The following is a 16772-nucleotide window of genomic DNA, read 5'->3' on the forward strand; positions in this document are numbered from 1 at the left end:
CTGTTCTGGTCCAATTTCATATCCCTCAGACTCTTACCTCACTGGATAACTGGGATATCTGTTTGGCCTGATACTATTGTAATTAAAAAAGGCAAGTTGTGCAGTACCAGTGTCCAGTCACTCAGATAGTATTGTCCAGTTGTGGTAAAATTGTTCTAGGATGTGCTTTCAAGGTTTTTGAAGGTCCTGGGAACCATGCTGAGAATAATGGCTGGGATAGACAAATGGGACATTTTAAATTTGGGATGGGATTGGGACTACACACACACACAACAGTGCGTGCAGTTTAACACACCTTGAAGCACACCAAATGGGCCTTTTTGTGACATGACCTGTTATTCCTCTATAGCACCTTCCAAACCTGTGACCTCTACCACCTAGAGGAATGAGGGCAGCAGGCTCATGGGAACACCACCTACCTCCACCTTCCCCTCCAAGTCACACACAGTCCTGACAGTTCCTTCATCATCACTGGGTCAAAATCCTGGAACTCCCTCCCCAACAGCACTGTGGGAGCACCTTCACCATATGGACTGCAGCAGTTCAAGAAGGTGGCTCACCACCATCTTCTCAAGAGCAATTATGGGATGGGCGATAAATGGCGGACTTGGCCAGCGACACCCACATCCCACGAATGAATTTTTAAAAATGATGGCAGGAGTAGGCTGGGAATCCATTACGCAGAGTGTCACTAAGGTAACCTCGTTAAGTTGCCTCGGCTCAGCAGAGTATGCGTTCTGTCAGCTCGGTGACTTTCTCTAATGCAGAGGGGTGGGGGGGAGGGATAGATTGTGTACATAAAGCACCCAGATTTCCCCGTCTCAACAAAAACACCAATTCATGAATAGGAAATGAATCCATTTCATGACTTTCAATGTAAAGTATACAAACATTGATTGAACCATTTTAACATTTATTGCATGTTTCATGGCTCATAAATTCTAGCAAAACCTGATATTATGCAGCATTTCCAGGGGTGTCTAATTGGTCAGCGTGTGATTGCTCAGTAAGTCTGTGACTGATGATCCTATCAAATCTTTTCTTTGATTAACCCCACCCTTTTAATCAATCTACCTCATCCTAGAAAGTTAGTATATACGGGATGAAAACAGGTGAGCCCCCTAACAACCCCATCACAGGCCCGAAAATAGATAAATAAAAGGCATCACTCTACTCAGTGTGTACCCTCCACCCCCTGCCTTAATCATGTGCTCTTCACTGAGCAGATTCTCTATTTTTCCTTATTATGGGATTGAGGGATTGGTGTTTGCTCCGAATATATTATAAGATATATTTATGTCTGTTTGAACGGTAATGGTTTTTGCCTAAAGCATTTGTGATCATTCACATGACTTATTTTATCAGTGTTTCATGGTTACCTGAACCCTGGCTCCGTTTCTCTGTGTGTCGAGCACAGTATCTGGACCCTTGACTTAACTCCTGTGCTGCTGACTATTTTCTTCTGCCTTGGGTGTCCTCCTGCTGTAGCTGAGGAACTTGCTGTTTTATGAAACTTGCTCCACTGCCTCACCAGAGCATCAGCTTCGCCTTGCAAAGAATGTTCTCGTCTTCCCTGGCCTCTTCTGCAATATGTCCTGCCACATCTTCATGCCATTGCTTCTGCTGTGATTCCATGTTTTCATCTCTCCATGAGGCTTTTTTTGGTTCTTATCCTTTTTCTTTTACATCAAACCAACACTGAGGTACACTGCACACTGCTTGCGCAAATGGTTAAAGGTTTGGAGTGCCGGTGTGAACTGCTCTTATGAACTTAACTCTGAACTGTGGCTGCCTGTCTCTGCGTACCGAGCGCAGTATCGGAGTTGCCAGAGTGTCAGCCAGTGAGTTGGAGACGGCATTGATGGGAGGACTTGAGCGCTTACTCAGCAAAGCAAACATGGGCGAGAAATTCTGTTGGCGGGTTCCTAAGGCGCTAATGTCAGGCGGTCACTAAACTTAGCACCGGAAAACTTTTAGCGGGGGGAACAGCAAAATTCAGTTTATGCGCCCTGAGAGTGGAGTGGAGCAGAGCGTTAAGGGAAACGTTCCAAACCTCTCTTAGGGCGCTAGGCCGGGTGAGCAACTGAATATCCCGCGCTAAAGAGCTGGCTCCGTGGTGCCCTAAGGTAGGCCTCCCTGCAAAAAATAAATCGGACCAAAACACATTCCCGATATATTACTCCCCCCAAATAAAGTTAAATCGCAAACAAAAATATATCTCACTCACACTTGCCTCAGGTAGTCATTCCTTCCCTTAGTGCCCCGGGACAGCTCTGCGCTCCAGCTTTCTCTGGCGGGGTCACTAGGGGGCGCTACGGGTGCAGCGCGAACCAAATGTTGCAGCCGTGTCGATACCGGGGGCGTTGCACACCGGCGATATGCTCCCGGTCGATACTCCTCAGCGCCGCCGGTACAGGCACACTGAATTTGCTGAGCGGCGTGAATGTCGGCGCTCGTAGCTGCAAGCCCTTTTAGCGCCCCTGTAGGGGTGCTATCCAACCAAATTTCTCCCCCAGTCTTTTTACAGAGTCTATTTAAAAAGAGTCTCGACGAACCGCAGCAAACAGAACCCACGACCGAAACGATAGCGACTTCTCCCGATAAAAGCAGGCTGATTTCTCCAGTAAAATGCAGCAAGTGGGGGAAGGTAGTTACACACAAAAAAAAAATGACGTGCGTAAAATAATCCCAGTCACTTAGAGCAATGCGGTCCCTCGGCGTGACTGACGGGGGAATCACCGAATCATCTCCACTCCGGCCGGGAATTGTGGTGCCACTGTATGCAGCCGATTTACTAAAGTTTTACTGATGATTTTCCATTGCTTTTTACAACTACCATCTTAGTGGAGCGTGAATTCAGGGTTATCCCAGCAGGAGGACGGTATCACTATCTGCAGCCTAAAGTTGCTGCAAAATACAACTCCTTAAGGAAAGGGCCTTATAGGTGAAGTTGGGAAAGCAACAGAAGAAACTCCTCCTCCTGCTTGGTATTGAAAGGCCGCATTAGAGGGAGCAGCGTGTGGTGTCTCGGCCTGGAAACCGGCACAGTCCCGGCCTGCAAGACCACCAGGCGGCATACCACTGCAGGAGGGCGACGGCTGCGAAGCCAGGTCACTGATTGCAGTGCGGGCAGGCACAGGGGCGAGGGAGCGGCAAGAGTTTGTAGAAGCGACCGGGGCCCAGGAGAGGCGTGAGTCTGGGGCCCAGAAGAGGCGAGGGCCCAGGGGCAGCACGGGCCAGCCCACACTGCGATATGTGTGTGCACTGGGTCCGTGCAGTACAGCTGGTCTCCAGTCGTCTTGGTTAATCCTTGCCACTGGACCAAGACCTGGCTCCGTGAAGCCCGTGTGGTGGCTGGTGTGTGCAACGGCCACCACACACGTTAACAAAATCCACGCACAGGCATCTTCCACCATTCACGATGTAGTTCAGCATCTGGAATATCAGGTCCTTCATTGGAACACCTGTGAACTCATTCCTTTTTGCCGTGGAATCCTCGCTTCGAGGGACTGCCTATGATGATGATGATGATTATCCAGATAACCCTGAATTCACACCCCAATAAAATTAATGGGTTGCAAAAAGTAATGAAAACCAACAGTAAAGGTTTAGTAAATCTCCCTGACAGTAAAGGGCTCCTTTGTGTAGCAGGTACATTCATTCTGCACCGGTTGTGGGTGATTGGGGAAGGACTGATGCACCATGTAATCATACCATGCCATCTATCCCTGTCGGGGCTGCTGTAGCACTTTAGTACTATTTTTAAACAAAATTACCTCTTAAATGACTTCTTCCCCATTAGATTCAGAACTTAGTACAAATAGCTCTATGTATTTTTAATGAATTTTCATTGCTGTGTTTATTAACTTTTTAGTATTGTGTTGTAAAATGCCTTTTTTTTAAATAAATTAAACGATTGTAAAGTTAAACTCATTCGAACACTAACATTCCATGAAGTAAACAGTTTGAATTGAGAATTTAGTGTGGATGCTTTGTCAGTTTTAGTAATATAGCCAATTTATAGCATCAGCAATGACATCCGAGCCAATGAAATCCATGAATAGTTTAATTGAAATAATCTTTGAACAATTGTCTGTGATTCTTTGTTAATATAGCTCTCTGTATGTAAGACCAATACGTCAACCACTGCTGTTTATTATTATTGAAAAAAGTGATTATTTCTTTAGCCTATGTGACAGATATTTTTGCCTTAGTCCGATACAACAAACAAAATGATAGTTACCGGTAAGTAAATATTTTACAGTCAAAAGCTCTGCCATTCTTTGTGTCTATGTCTTGTTTAATTTTAAGGGGACAGGGAACAAGGGACACAGCGGTAAAGCTGGGATTTGGGGAGGGGAGCTGCAATGGAGCTGCACATGGGATGAGGCAGCCCACTCCACTGGCGATCTCAGCTGTGTTACGCAGCGAGGCAATGAGCCGAGGTAAAGCATCTCCTTGTGAGGAGAATTCGGGAAGGGCGAAAATAGGCCACACTCCTGATTGTCTGGACCCTGTCCTCCCAATAAAAAGCGGTACAGACAGTGGCTTTGGAGCAGGCATCCTCGGAGGTCCAGTCACCTAATTATGAACGCCTCAAAATTACGGGCAACAATGTTGAGAGCTGCCCAATCCCTGACTCCTATTGTACACAGTGGTATCGCCCTGTTACACATTTAACTCCAGTGTGCCAATCATTTCTCTTTGAAGCTGCATTATAATCCAGATAGGAAACCCAAGCCCCAGTAAAGTGAAGTCCTGACAATATCTTGCATCGGTTGCCCTAACGTTGGAATGAGATTTGATACAATGGTCAAATGTGATATACTTGTTATTTCGGCCCCGTGTTCCCACGCATCAGTGGACAATTCCACTTCCATTTCCCTTACAAGCTTGTGCACATCCCATTCCGAAAAAAGCTTCTCTCCCTTATTTCCATTCCACCAGAGTTGATAGCAGAGTCAATGCACACGCAATTATTACTATGATGAGCGGTGTCGTAGCTCACTGATCTTTGACTTCATTTTCTGTTGCAGCTGCCTGTCAGAAGCATCAGTTTCCTTTTTTGAGGAAAAAGGGGAAATACTTAACGTGATAAAAATGCAAAGCATTCGAGCTCGAATTCCATTGATGTGCTCGGTTTACCCTGTATTTGTTTCTACAGACATTTAATGATTTTGCTTTCTCAACAGACTTAAGATATTTTCCGAAGAAAGTGTCCCACTGTTTGGACCTCCTCTACCTTCTCCGCCAGTGTTTACAGATCATCATGAGTTCAGGGACTTTGTATTAGTTAAATGTAAGTCTGCTGCTGCTAATTATGTGACGTGTGACGAATCTGTGCTATTGATAATGAGCTGGGTTGGGGATGGGTTGGTGGCGGGGGAAGAATGGTTCGAGATTCAGATTAATTTTAATCCTTAAAAAGCCAAGGTAAATGAGAACAGCGCAGTGATGCAGGATGGCCTTTTGCATTGTCACCACGCTGGGTTTTGACAGTGCTGCTTGTTAGTGGTGTACATGCCAAGCTAGCTGGCTTGATCTCATACACACACACTGTTACGAGCTACAGCAGACACTTGACATCGCCAGCGATGAACCTGTCTCCGAACTCGCGCCTCTTACACAAACGCGAATCTTCATTGCATATCTGCTTACGAGGTCTTGGCATGAGTGTGCACAACTTACTGCTCTTAACCCCTTGCTGTGAAAATTCCCAGGAAACACCAGGAAAACCTTACAAATGAAATGACAAATGAATGTTTCTGCTCATCTTTGACGGTTTCTTTTGTTTAACCGATTGACGGCGGCCATCGAACCGGAAGCTACCGGAAGCTGTGCAGAAGCAATCTGCGCATAACTTCAGGTCCCAAATTTTAAAAATTACGTTCATAGAATTATAGAAAAATTACGACACAGAAGGCGGCCATTCAGCCCATCGTGACCGTGTCAGTCGAAAAAGAGCTATCCAGCCTAATCCCACTTTCCAGCTCTTGGTCCGTAGCCCTGTAGGTTACGGCACTTCAAGTGCACATCCAAGTACTTTTTAAATGTCATGAGGGTTTCTGCCTCAACTACCCTTTCAGGCACTGAGTTCCAGACCCCCACCACCCTCTGGGTGAATTTTTTCCCCCTCATCTCTCCTCTAATCCTTCTACCAACTACTTTAAATCTATGCTCCCTGGTTATTGACGCCTCTGCTAAGGGAAATAGGTCCTTCCTATCCATCTCAGCCCCTCATCATTTTTTGCACCTCAATTAAATCTCCCCTCCGCCTCCTCCAAAGAAAACAGCCCCAGCTTATCCAATCTTCCCTGTTCACCACAACAGAGGGAGGATCTGCGAATTGTTGAAGCACATAAGAACATAAGAAATAGGAGCAGGAGTAGGCCACCTGGCCCCTCGAGCCTGCTCCGCCATTTAATAAGATCATGGCTGATCTGATCCTGGCCTCAGTTCCGCTTCCCTGCCCATTCCCCATAACCCTTGACTCTCTTATCCTTCAAAAATCTGTCGATCTCTGCCTTAAATTTATTCAATGACCCAGCCTCCACAGCTCTCTGGGGCAGAGAATTCCAAAGATTCACAACCCTCAGAGAGAAGAAATTCTTCTTCATTTCCGTTTTTCATTAATGTTGGAGATTCCCAAAGTACTGAACCTACGACTGTTACCGGAATCTCTGAATGCTTCTAATCTCAGATCAGTAACTTACTAAATATTAACGAACCCAATTCCTCGTCGGTAAAACAGTGCCGAGGCCAAACATTTCCCATCTGAAAGCTATCAACCCTGACCAACCACAATTCAGTGCACAAACAAGTGGCTCATACCTCAATAAATTCTACAATTCACACCATTAATCAATTAAACTACACGTGAACAAGATTTTTTTTTTAATCTGCTTCGTAATGGTTGCAGAGAGAATATTTCCACTCGTAGGGGAAACTAAAACTCGGGGACATAGACTCAGAATAAGGGGCTGCCCATTTAAAACTGGGAAGAGGAGGAATTTCTTCTTTCAGAAGGTTGTAAATCTGTGGAATTCTCTGCCCCAGAGAGCTGTGGAGGCTGGGCCATCGAATATATTTAAGGCGGAGATAGACAAATTTTTGAGCGATAAGGGAGTAAAGGGTTATGGGGAGCGGGCGGGGAAGTGGAGTTGAGTCCATGATCAGATCAGCCATGAATGGCGGAGCAGGCTCAAGGGGCCAAATGGCCTGCTCCTGCTCCTATTTCTTATGTTCTTATGTTATTCCTCATTTTGGGAAGTCCGCCGACAACAAGCAAAGAAAAACAATGGAACTTCACATGCGCAATTACTTTCAGTTCGTTGGCAGCAGTCGCGACCTTTATTTAAAAGGGGTTTGTGCGCTAAAATCATGCAAAGCAGGAAAACTACTTCAAGGATATTTCTCGCTTCAAAAAGTATGAAATATGCAAAGAAGTAACATGGATTAACAAACACAGCTCTGTGAGGGATGGGTTCCTCTGGTCATTGATGTGAGTAAGGGTGGGTCCACCTTAGTGACCAGAGGAAACCAGCTCCATGTATCTTCCCCTGCTTGCAGTGTCTGTTCAAACAGACTCATCCGCTCAAATGACTAGAGTACCCATTAGGACACAGGGCAGAGGATGAGACGTTAAACCGAGGCCCCGTCTGCTCTCTCAGGTAGATATAAAAGATCCTATGACACTACTTTTCAGAAGAACAAAGGAGTTATCCCCGGTGTCCTGGTGTTAGATCTCTTAATTTTCAATGAAATGCGAACTCCGGTTATAGGTTTAACGTAATTTTATTCCAACAGCAGCATACAAGCTTTTGGCTGATTGCCAGTCCTTTGTCTTTCTGAGACACATGGCAAAACATGGCTGTTTTTATACCTGGCTCAATTTACAGAAAAGAACTCGCCTTCTTTGACCTTATTGGCTCAATTGATATACTGTTAACCTTTAATTGGCTCGCTGCCAAAGTCCTGAAATGTCAAGTTGATTGATGACTTAATTCAACATGCTCCCACTCACGTAGCAGCTCTGACTGGGAAGTCTGTGTTTTCTCACAGACTGCTTGTTTGAATTCTCTATCAATCCCCCCCTTTGATTCTTTCACAAACTAAATCATAAAACATCAGGTATCACTGGTTAAACATTCTACAAAATAATTTCATACATGTTAAAAGAGTTTCCTTCTTAAAATTTGTTGATGTGTTTCGCCACATGTCTGGACTAGTAGCTTCCACACAAATTTACACCAACCCGAATTCCATCGTGGCCACAATGGAAGTCTGGTTTTAGTAGGTTAATTAACCTTATTCCAATTTAATCCAAATCAATATCTTAATTCAACCAGTAAACAACCTTCCCTTAAGCATAACATACCCCTGTGCCACATACAGACGGTCTGCTGGGACCTGCAAGGTGTCTCACCTGCGGGACGGCAGCTACAGCCGCCTGGTTGCAACAACATTTAATCAACATAAACAAACAATATAAAAGTAAAATAATTACAACGAATAGAATTAAACCTTCCACCAATGAAGTTCCTATTGAACCTTGCCATTCAGTGGCTCCGCTCCACAAAGTGAATGATGGGGGTTGCTTAAGTTTTTCTACCTCCTTTTGGATATGCTCCGCTAAGTGGGTAATTTCTTCAGAGCTATCTGGGATATATGTGCAACACTCAGTTCCGAGTAGGGCGCAAGTGCCTCCCTTTTCAGCCAGGATGTAGTCAAGGGCCAGTCTATTCTGTAGGGCTACTGTGCGGATTGCTACCATTTCTACATTGATTTTAATTAGTGTCTCTGAAGTATCATTGGCTACCCGTTCCACAACGGATGCCATGTTAATGGATTCCCTTGCCAGTCTGGCGGTCCCATACCTGGGGATCAGAATGGCAAAGAACCTCTCTGTTTCTGTGATAGCTCTCTTAGGATGGTTTAAATGTTCTGACAGTGACTTTATATGATACATATATGGCACAATATAGGCTAAATAGCAGGATCCCATCCAATTCTGGGGCAGCCAAGGGTAGGCCTTGTGGCCACACACCCAATAGGTGCCATTATAGGCAATGAATGTTAGCTGTTTCTTTGTCAGCAACACTCCGGGGCCTGTCCAGGCTTTTCCATCTGTTTTAGTCAGAATCCCCGTTACGTTAAAACCTCCCACATCGGCCCAGTTTGGACGGTTCCGTGGCTTGATTATATTATAATTCCGGGAGCAGTTACTATACCCCATATTTTGGCCTCCTTTGATGTTTCTAATCAGACAGATCGATTCCCTCGGTCTTCCTATCCCCGTTGTATTAGTGATAACAAAAAATGGGGGCCGTTTGGAATTATTGTAGCACGGTTGGTATCCCCCTTCAAAGGTAGTCAGATTGTAACCTGCTGACTTCCATTTACGTGTCCAGTTTTCCGTATCCTGAAACGCATTGCCTGTTTTGTTTTGATTAATTATCCACTCAGCCATTTCCGAGATATTCAAGGGAACTGGCTTCAAGGGAATCCCTCCCTTTGAGTGAATAGGAATATGTGCACACACCCAACAACTAGAAATGTTACCTTGTTTGGCATAAATGTATGACATATATAAAAAGGTATTTATGTGTAATTCCCTGGGTACTCTACTATTTCCCTTTGGTGCAGAGGGTCGGCTAGTAAGAAGTAGGCAAATGCCTAGAATACCTGCAGCCAGTAATACAGTAAATTTATACATTTTGGCAAAAAGTAATTGCATTATCAGATTTCAGCTTCAGTTACAGGTGCTCGTTTAACGTGTGAGGCGTGGATCCAGGCTTTCTTTCCTTGGACTTTAACAGCTGCCTGGGTGGTCAATAACACTTGGTAAGGTCCCTCCCACTTGGCACCCAAAGATTCTTTCTGTAACTTTTTCACACAGACCCAGACTCCCGGGATGATGTCGTGTCCTCCTTCGGGTGGATTACCCCAAGCTGCCGATACCTGTTGGGAAACAGAACGAATAGCATTGGTTAGGTCCTGACAGTATGATAACAAAGTGTCACTCATTAAGTGAACATCAGCTTTCCGTAAATCGATAGTTCCTGGCAGCGATATGGGTCTTCCTGTTATAATTTCAAATGGGCTTAGACCTGTAGTTCTGTTCGGGGTTGCCCTAATGCTACATAGCACTATTGGTAGTGCCTGGGGCCATGGTGTTCCTTCTTGGTGATATTTGTTTCAGAGTTCGATTCATTCGTTCTACTTGTCCTGATGATTGTGGGTGATAAGGACAGTGTAAATCCCACGTAATGTTCAGTAACCTACAGACTTCTTGGCAGTCAGCACCTGTGAAGTGTGTTCCCTGATCTGAGTCAATGCTACTCGGGACTCCCCATCGGGGAATGTAATCCTTACACAAGACCTTTGCAGTGTGATTGGCTGTGGCTCTTTTAGTTGGGACAGCTTCTACCCATCTAGAGAATCTGTCGACCATGACAAGAATGTTAGTGTATCCTTGGCATGAAGGAAGAGATATATAATCATCCTGCAGATGCTAGAATGGTCCGACAGGGGCAGGGGGCCTCAGTTGGGGCATTACCGTGATGGGTCCAGAATTATTTTTCTGGCAGACCACACAGTGGTCTGCTACCAGTTGGGCATGTTTTTTAACTCCCTGACCCCACCAGCTTTTCTAGAACCGTGCCGTCATCTGTTGTGAGACCAAGTGTCCCCACGAGTGGATCTGTTGGGCTAAAAAAGGCATAAGCGCTTGTGGCGCGACTGGCTTGTCGGTAACTCTTTGTCTCCAGACACCATCTTCGCATAGCTTAATGCCTGCCTCAATCCATGTCCATTTTTCCTCTCTGGAGCACTCACCTTGCATTGTTTGAAGGTCTCGTGTCAGAGTCCTGAGTGCTTTTAATCTGCACATCTGTGTTGGTTCTTCTGGGGGAGCGCCCTGTGAGGCGTCATCTTTAGCTGCCTGGTCGGCTAGGGCATTTCCCTGTGTTTCCATGGTATTTTCCTTGGTATGGGCCTTACACTTCAGGATGGTCACTTCCTGAGGTAATTGTATGGCCTCCAGTAAGTCTCGGACTTCTTTTCCATTTCGGATAGGCAGTGAGGAATCCTCTTTTCTGCCATAACAGACCAAAGTCGTGAGCGACTCCAAAAGCATAACGCGAATCTGTGTAGATATTAGCTGTCTGTCCTTCTGCTATTCGACATGCTTCTGACAGGGCCCGTAACTCGGCCTGTTGTGCTGACGTTCCTGAAGGTAAACATCCTTTTGCCGCTACCTCATATAAGGTTTAAACTGCCCATCCTGCTTTTCTGGTACCATTGTCAACAAAGGAGGAACCATCTGTAAACAGGATGAGGTCTGGGTTGTACAGAGGCTCCTCTGCTGCTAAGGCTGCTTCTTCTGTTTCTTTTAAAATCTCCACGCAGTCATGCTCTTCACATTCTCCCCCCTCTTGCTCCCTCGATTCTGACATCGGGAGCATAGTTGCGGGTTTAACCGGGCTGGCCCGGATGATATGGAGATTAGGAGCTTCCAAAACTGCTGCCCAGCGGGTCCATCTAGCTGCCGTCACCTGAGACATTCTATTCATAGACAGCAAAGCATGTAAGGTGTGGGGACACTTGACAATCAGCTTTTGGCCGAGGACTAGACCCGCAGTGATCATTACCGCTCGACATGTAGCTTCCACGGCCCTTAGGCAACTTCCCCATCCGAGGGCTACCGCATCCAGTTTTGCCGAATAATAGCCAATAGGTCTTTGCCGATCCCCATGTTCTTGTGTCAGTATAGCGGTCATATATCCTTCTTTCTCATGAACAAACAGGGTAAATGGCTTACCACTGTCGGGGATTCCCAGAGCCGGTGCTGAACACAAGGCCTTTTTCAAACTCAGGAAGGCCTCTTGCTGTTCCTTAGTGAGGGTGATGGCTTCTTTAGAGGCACGTTTTCCCCTTTAAGATATCATTCAGTGGCTGAGCAAGCTGTGTGAAGGAGGCAATCCAATTTCTGTCAAAGTTACACAATCCCAAAAAAGACCTTAGTTCCTGAATAGTGGTGGGTTTTTTAGTAGCCCGAATGGCTGCAGTTCTATCCAATTCTCTCTTTCCTTGTGAAATCTTTTGTCCCAGGTATACAACCTCTTCTCGGGATATTTGTGCTTTGCCGATGCTGGCTTTATGTCCTTTCAGCCAAAGGTGGTCCAGCAAAGCTCGTAAATCTTGTTCATGCTGTTCTTCCGTGTTTGAAGCCAGCAGGATATTGTCTACATATTGGATGACTGTGGATGACAGGGGAGGTAATTCTTGCAAGTTGCTTTCTAAAGCCATGTGGAATACCGTAGGGCTGTTGTGGAAACCCTGCGGTAACTGGGTCCAAGTATACTGCTGTCCTTGGACAGTGAAAGCAAACCACTGTCGAACCTCCGGTGCCAGAGGCACCGACCAAAATCTGTTGGCCATATCTATAACCGAGAAATATTTATGTTCCAGTTTGAGGGCATTAAAAATGGTGGAGGGATCTGCGACCAAAGGAGATTTTTGATCAATAGACTGGTTAGCTTTCCTATAATCGACAGTCAAACGCCAAGTCTCATTAGATTTCTGTACCGGATACACGGTGCTATTGGAAGAGCTATGCGTTTTAATAAGCACCCCTTGTTTCTCCAATTGCTGAATAACCGGTAAGATTCCCGCGATGGCAGTTGGACTGATGGGATACTGTTTAGTGCATGGAGGCTTGGTCCCGGTAAATGACACAGGCTCCATCTGGAGTAGGCCACAATTGTTCTTATCTTTAGCCCATATCGGGTGTTCCTTCAATTCTTCTTTCTTTAAAGTTCTAATTGACCATGTCACCCAACCATCCTCGAAATACAACGATGAATCTATTTGGATTAGAACGTCCATTCCCAAAAGGGGTTGATCTACTGGATGTATCCAGACCGGCGTGGTTAGTTCATGTGGACCCAGCCCTATAAATGCCGGTGTTAGCCTTTTAATTTCCTTTTCATGGCCCCCAACTCCATAGACTGTACGTGCCCTACCATCCAACGGCAAAGAGTCTCCATATTGTAGGGGTAAGCATGTTAATTCCGCTCCTGTGTCTAAAAAACAGTCCATATCCTTATCGCCCACCCTCACAGTTATATATAGCCCATCTCCCCTCTGTTGTATTAGTGCGAGAAGGGGGGCCAGGGCGGGCTCTATCCCAAGTAACTCCTTCTGTTGTTGTATTGTCAGTCGCTTAAATGCCTCTATGAGGTCGTTATCTTGTGACAAGCCTGGTTTGTTGGCTGAATTGTATCCCTGGCTGCCTCCTTTTTTCCCAGCCCTTGCTGTTTTGCCCTGCACGTCTTGGCCCAGTGACCTTCTTTCCCACAATAATGACATTTTCCGGGTAATTTTCCTAATAATTGTTTATCGGAATCCTGGGATTTCCATCCCACAGCCTGTACAGCTCGGACTTTAGCTCCCATGTCCCAATCTAATTGGTTACATCGATCCACCAAAGCTGCAAAGGTAGTTCCTCTACCTTCCCAGTCCGGTAACACTACCTTACCTTAAGCATTTTGGACAGTTCTGGTTTTAGACCTGCCACGAAAGCTGCTTTCAGGGGTCCAAACACTTGTTCATCCATTTCCTCATCCGTATTATTCATACCCGAATGTTCTAGCCACGTGCATCTAAACCGCTCATCATACTCCAGGACCTCCTCTGTTCCTTTCTGTTGGCAGGCTGCAATTTTTCCCCAGTCTGTCTTAGCTGGACTGAAGGCTTGCAGCCAGTGTTTAATCGCCTCCCACCCTGCGTTTAATTCTTGCTCATCCTGCCCCAAAGCTTCTCCGTCCCAGGGATGAAGTTGATATATATTTCTTAAGTGGTCCAATTGGTCCCACGCTTTCACTCCCCCTTTCTTTGGATGGGCAACTCCTTGGACCATTTATCAATTTTCTCTGGGTCTGCCGGATCATGAACTAAATATTTTGCATACACCCTTTTCTTCGTTGTTTTGGTTCCGTCCTCATCCGCAGTCTCTTCTGATCTGACTACAACTCGTCTTTTTTAAAAGGGGCAAAGCGCACCCCTAATTCTTCATCCTCCTCCGTCAGAGGATTCAGAATCGTATCTATTCCTCGGTCGTGTCCTCGGGTTTGCGCTTTTAATTTATCTAAACATGGGTACCCTGGGAATTGACCGATACATTTTCCTTTTCCTATTACTGTCTCTTGACCTAATGATTTTTTCCATTCTTTAATTTCACCTTTAAGATCTTTAACTTCCGCCTCCGACTTTTCAAGTTCAAGCTTTTTCTGTCGCAGCTGTTCACAAACAGCTTGCAATTGATCCTTTGTACTGGTCAGGTCCCTATCATATTGGGAACACATTATAATTTCATTCCGCTGTCGGATCTGTCCCATAAAGGTTAGGGACCATTTGATTCGCTCTTTATTTTTCGTACGGGTTGTTTTTCCCCAGACCCTTTTGATCTCGTCCAAGGACCATTGTCCTTTGGAGGTACCGTATTTTTGTTCGATCTTAATACAGGTTTTAGATAAGTTGAATTGTTGCTCCATGTATTCTTTCAACTGTTCGGGGATTTCATCTATCGAAACCTCAGGTAGTGCCTGCCCACTTTTAACAGTTGTAGGCAATTCTTTGCTCTTATCGCCTGCAGACATAATACTGATTTCTTTACTGGGATCTCGAGTCATAGGCTTTCCAGCCGATCAGTGGGTCGGTGATTAATTAACTAACACACCGCCGAAGTTTAGACATCTATGAGAGCTCGTGCGGACTACCAGCGGGAGGGTTCGCAAAACTGGAGGCTTTCGGAATCGTGTAGAAGGAGAGGCGAATTTAGACTATTGATCGAGGACTTTATAAAGAGGAGTCCTTACCTCAGTATGTAGGTCCGATGTCCAAAATTCAGTTTCTTCCCTCAGCGATCCTGTTCCTGACGCCAAAATTGTTAGATCTCTTAATTTTCAATGAAATGCGAACTCCGGTTGTAGGTTTAACGTATTTTTATTCCAACAGCAGCTGACAAGCTTTTGGCTGATTGCCAGTCCTTTGTCTTTCTGAGACACATGGCAAAATATGGCTGTTTTTATACCTGGCTCAATTTACAGAAAAGAACTCGCCTTCTTTGACCTTATTGGCTCAATTGATATACTGTTAACCTTTAATTGGCTTGCTGCCAAAGGTCCTGAAATGTCAAGTTGATTGATGACTTAATGCGACATGCTCCCACTCACGTAACAGCTCTGACTGGGAAGTCTGTGTTTTCTCACAGACTGCTTGTTTGAATTCTCTATCACGTGGCCAATATTTATCAATCAACAAAACAAAACATTATCTGGTCATTATCACATTGCTGTTTGTGGGAGCTTGCTGTGCACAAATTGGCTGCCACATTTCCCACATTACAACAGTGACTGCACTCCAAAAACATCATTGCCTGTAAAGCGCTTTGAGACATCTGGTGGTCACGAAAGACGCTGTATAAATGCAAGTCTTTTCTTTTTATTATCTGTTTGACAAAGCTTCCTGAATCTCGTCCCTTTTCCTTACACCTAGTTGTGATGCACCTTGAGATGTTCTTTACGGTAAAGATGCTGTATAAATCCAAGCCGTTGTTATTATCAGTGACTGGTACATAAGTAGGAGGCTGGCTTTTCAGACACTGACTATTGTTTAGTTTTCTGTCTGCAATAATCATTGATTCAGAAGGGGGTAGTGGTGTTGGAATTGTACATGCCATAGTTCAGTGGCAGCTCGTTTATTTTTCAGACCTGTATAAAGTGAAGCCCGGTTAAAAGGAACAAGGCTAACCACAGAACGTTAAGCTTTACAAGCTAGATGAAGCCCACTGTTTCATGGACAACACTGTAGTACCCACAAGTGCTGTTATCAGATTATATTACTATGCAGAGATAAAGATAGATGGAAAATTTCCAATATAACTAAGTAATACTTCCACTGATTGGAAAAGGTGGAGTTCATTTTATAGTTTATTCCCTCAGTGTAATGTATGCACCTGTGAAGTGCCCATTGTCAGGATGGCCGAGTGGTCGAAGGCGCCAGACTCGAGGACTGTAATCCTTACCTTACCAAAGGTTGGTGTATTCTGGTCCCTTTCTCGGGGTGTGGGTTGGAATCCCACTTCTGACATTACCTTTCCCCACACTTCTGATCTTTGGGCACTCTGTACGGAGGGGAGCGGGTAGGTCCGAGGGCCTCCTCGTCGGACTGCTCCTGGGCACGGCCAAGGGGGCCATCAGCCGGTCCAGGCAGCGGGCGGTCGAGGGGGTCGCTCAGCCCGACTGCCTGCCTCTTTTCCGCGGTTACTTCCGAACCAGGGTGTCCCTGGAGATGGAGCAAGTGGTGTCCACCGGTACGCTCGCGGCCTTTCGTGAGAGGTGGGCGCTGGAGGGACTGGAGTGCATCATCACCCCCGGCAACCAAATTTTAATTTGATCATTATTGTTTAAAGTTGAATTTGTCTATGTTTGTCGGTTTTAGTGCCCCCCCCCCCCCCACTTTTAGCCAGGGGGCACTTGTATAATTTGTGTTTTTAGTGCCCTCAAAAACAAAGGGGGCACTTGTTTGAAAGTGTTTGGAATGCCCCCCCCCCGCTTTTTGATTTAATCATTTAATTGTTCACAACAAAATAGTTGCAGAGCTGTTGAGTGGGAGTGGCTTAGCCAGTCACGTGATGTTCACAAGACTCAATAAAACCCCAGCCAGTTGGGTTCAGGGGGTCCACGATGAAGCAGGTGGTTGTGAGCCTG

General features: G+C 45.5%; 1 protein-coding gene and 1 non-coding gene across 2 annotated transcripts in view; both read left to right on the forward strand.

The window, feature by feature from the left end:
* The window catches only part of garnl3 (GTPase activating Rap/RanGAP domain like 3), a 526019-nt gene that overhangs the window by 381580 nt on the left and 127667 nt on the right, over positions 1-16772 (forward strand). The window contains exons 12-13 of the mRNA XM_070863382.1: positions 4200-4245; positions 5193-5299. Coding sequence (XP_070719483.1) covers positions 4200-4245; positions 5193-5299 — 153 coding nt within the window. The remainder of the gene's footprint in view (positions 1-4199; positions 4246-5192; positions 5300-16772) is intronic.
* trnas-cga (transfer RNA serine (anticodon CGA)) lies at positions 16035-16152 on the forward strand. The gene is made up of 2 exons: positions 16035-16072; positions 16107-16152. It is a non-coding gene; the product is annotated as a tRNA-Ser (tRNA).

Source organism: Pristiophorus japonicus, chromosome 20, assembly GCF_044704955.1.
Source record: "Pristiophorus japonicus isolate sPriJap1 chromosome 20, sPriJap1.hap1, whole genome shotgun sequence".
In the NCBI taxonomy this organism is placed as follows: Eukaryota; Metazoa; Chordata; class Chondrichthyes; family Pristiophoridae; genus Pristiophorus; species Pristiophorus japonicus.